General features: G+C 39.4%; 1 protein-coding gene across 1 annotated transcript in view; it reads right to left on the bottom strand.

Moving 5' to 3' along the window:
• Positions 1 to 3190, bottom strand: part of acox1 (acyl-CoA oxidase 1, palmitoyl) — a 15137-nt gene that overhangs the window by 3080 nt on the left and 8867 nt on the right. The window contains 3 exon segments of the mRNA XM_013911643.1: positions 149 to 254; positions 2225 to 2404; positions 2674 to 2962. Of these exon segments, the coding sequence (XP_013767097.1) occupies positions 149 to 254; positions 2225 to 2404; positions 2674 to 2962 (575 nt within the window).

Raw genomic sequence — 3190 nt, forward strand, 5'->3', positions numbered from 1 at the left:
AAGATACTGACTAGTAACAAACAACCTCCAACTTTAGGGCAATATTCAAAGGGTGACAGATGTTTTAGATATTCTTTTCAAGTAAAACCTTCCAAGGTTAGTCATAATTTATGAATAAAAAAGGACAATCAAGCAAAATTGAACTTACATTTGAGGCTCTGACCAGGTCAATGGCGCTGTTGTTCCAGGCATCCTCCTGACTCTTCCTGCGTTGCAGCTCCTGCTGGATGCTCTTCGCTGCCAGCTCCACTAGACTATAAACACAGAAACATAGCGTGCATTAAGCAACAAAGCCAGAATTACCTCCTTGTGGTTGTAGGTAAGCTGCAGTTTTCCATCCCCGTATGTCTAGACTAAAATGTGTAGCGAATGCTCTTCAATGGATCAACATTAAAGATTAGCGCTGACCTACAGAGTTGCATACTGAATACAACTAAATGTGAGTACGATCAGTCTTCCCTTTTCGTTCACAATTATAGATCAAAGAGTGTTTCATGTCACACTAAAGTTGACTTTTAACCTTTTGTGATGGAAAACAAAAAAAGATGAGCCCCTCCTATGACAGTAACTAGTGTTTGCATAATAGACTTAATAGATAAATAGCAGGTTTACACCAAAGACTTGGAGGAAGATAGTACACTAATTAGTACACTAGTTAACCTACAACATTCAAGCTTCAATGAATACATCTAAAATTGGGCTTAGACAGGGATTATAAAGTCCTGGATTAAGGCAAGTAAGCTAAAAATGAGGTTTTATGCTGTGAAATAATGATAAAAAAACAAACAAACAAACGTTTTTGTGGCATTGCTGATGTTATGACAGATACTGTAAGAGCGGTTTCTTCTTTGGTGGTAAACAAAACAAATGCAGGGGTACAAAGAGAGCATTTTACAACTTGGGGAGGCAGAGCAGCCACCAACCTTAAACACAAATTAACTGAATTAGTTTGAGTCCGAAACGATACAGTATGTGCGCCCTTTGGATGATACAAGAAAAACTTCCAGGTGCCTCAAATAATCAGAAACACGTGGATTAAGATAAAAAGGGGAGATGAGAGAAGTTGCCTACGCTCCCTGACAAACACTGCTGAGTCCAAGTTAAACCTGCCTCCCTGATGGATTTATTTAATCTTCAATTTAGAGACGCTTTAATCCTCCCTCTTGCAATCGCCTTAGTTAGAGCAGGCAGAAATGTACAACTGAGCAAATGTCAGACTGTGCAAGTCCATTTTTAAGAAACACCAAACAAGCTTTTTAGTCTGGTTCCTGACTAAAGCCTCACCCCTCCCAAGCCTTACCTACCTGCCAACACAGAGTCAGTGTTTGACACCATAACACTCATTTAGTTTTTTCAGATATGTCAACTCCTCTTATGAAAAACTAGCCTTTTACTACTTTCTTTTCATCTGTTTAGTCCCAATACTTTAAGCATCATTTTCTTAATACTATTAAAAAAAAAACAACAAAACACCCAATTATAAATGCATATTTGCCTTTTAACCCTCTGATGTTTAAAGTTGGACCACATTTAAAAAAAAAAAAACAACAAAAAAAACCCCACACTTCCACCACAGTTGACACTCCCTGCCGGATGGGTTTCGATAATGACAGCTGCATATCATGTCACATGCAGGAAATGACCAACAACTGCAGGTGTAAGTCAGACTTGCACTAGCAAACTGAACTATTAAAGAGATCATTAGTGACGACTGCAAAACTTGTTTTTAAAAAAAGAAAATACGGTGTATAACAGGAAGGACAACACTCAGTGGAAACCCATTCCTAAATATGAATGGGAATCAAAAAGCAACTTTGTCAGAGACCATCGTGATCATGGTTCTCAGTTGTGAAGTGGCAGCATGGAGAGGGCATATTTTACCACCCCGACTGCACTTTACTGTGTAGAAATGTTACTATACACAGTAAAATACACAGATTTCTTCTCTGTACAGTTAAAAAAAAATTTTGTAGACAACTTCTTTTACGGTTTTTCATTTTTCTAATATCTCCAATTGACTTTTCTTCCTGACTTCTTCCTTTTGCTGCTGGAGCGTGAATTTCCCCAGTGTGCAATCCAATGTTCAAGTTCCACCACCTTTTCTAATGTACGAACCCAGAAAACCTGTACAATTCTACTAGATATATAAATATTAAGGGCAAATAAAAGGAAACTGGTAATATTTCATGTAACAAGGTCATCATCTTTCCCACTGCTTTCTTACATGGCTGCTCGGAGTTTGTAGACCTCCGTCAGGCTAGTCAGGTCATTGATGTCAACCACTGTTGGCCTGGCAGCGACGGGCTGTGGCTGCACCCTCCGCACATCTGCTTCATTCAGGTATGACACAATGCCGCTCAGCTGCTGGCCTGCCTTAGCCTGTTTGTAGCTCTTCACCAGGTATCTGCAGACACGAGTGTTCAGTTTAACAGTTAGATGCGCGAAATAGCTAGCAGCTGCGTTTCTATCAATTGAAAGCTTTACAGAAATATTTACTGTACCTATTAGAAATAAAAGTTAACATATCTTCATTTTTCAACTAACTGCATGTTTTAGTCATCGGTGTGAAGGTGAGTTTATGAACGGAGCTTATATGTTACACCACCAATACTGACACATAATTCAGCTTCAGTAGTTCTCCAATTTGTGGTGTTAAATGTCACTTTGCGTTACCTGGCAGTCTGCAGCATCATGACTGTATTCTCTCCTTCGTAGGTGCAGGTAGGGGTAAACTCAACATAAATGTCCGGCAAGGCACTGCTTCGAGAGTAACCGTGGCCACCACATGACATGCGGCACACCTCGATGGCTGAGGTCGCTTCCCATGAGGTGAAGGCCTTCAAACCCGCAGACAAGGCATGGAGCTGTGAATTAGAGAGCAAAGCAAGTGAAACAGATTAATTCATAGCTATGAATGAATTAAACTTAAGAAATGGGAACAAATATATGGTTCTGTGACAGGCTGGACTGAAAGTAAGTGGAAGAAGAAAAAAGAAAAAGAAAAAAAAAAGCAGTCTGTCCAAAGAAAGAGGACAGGCCACCATTCCACCAAAAACCAGCAACCGTGCCATCAAACAAAACCATATGCGACACAGATATGCTTCAGAAATGTCTGGTAATTGCTTTAACATTTTGCTCAAAATTCCAAACAGATTTGTTTTTTTTTTAATGTAAAGTGTAAAAATCTATT

Source organism: Pundamilia nyererei, unplaced genomic scaffold, assembly GCF_000239375.1.
Source record: "Pundamilia nyererei isolate P.nyererei 1_Seehausen unplaced genomic scaffold, PunNye1.0 scaffold00068, whole genome shotgun sequence".
Taxonomy (NCBI): domain Eukaryota; kingdom Metazoa; phylum Chordata; class Actinopteri; order Cichliformes; family Cichlidae; genus Pundamilia; species Pundamilia nyererei.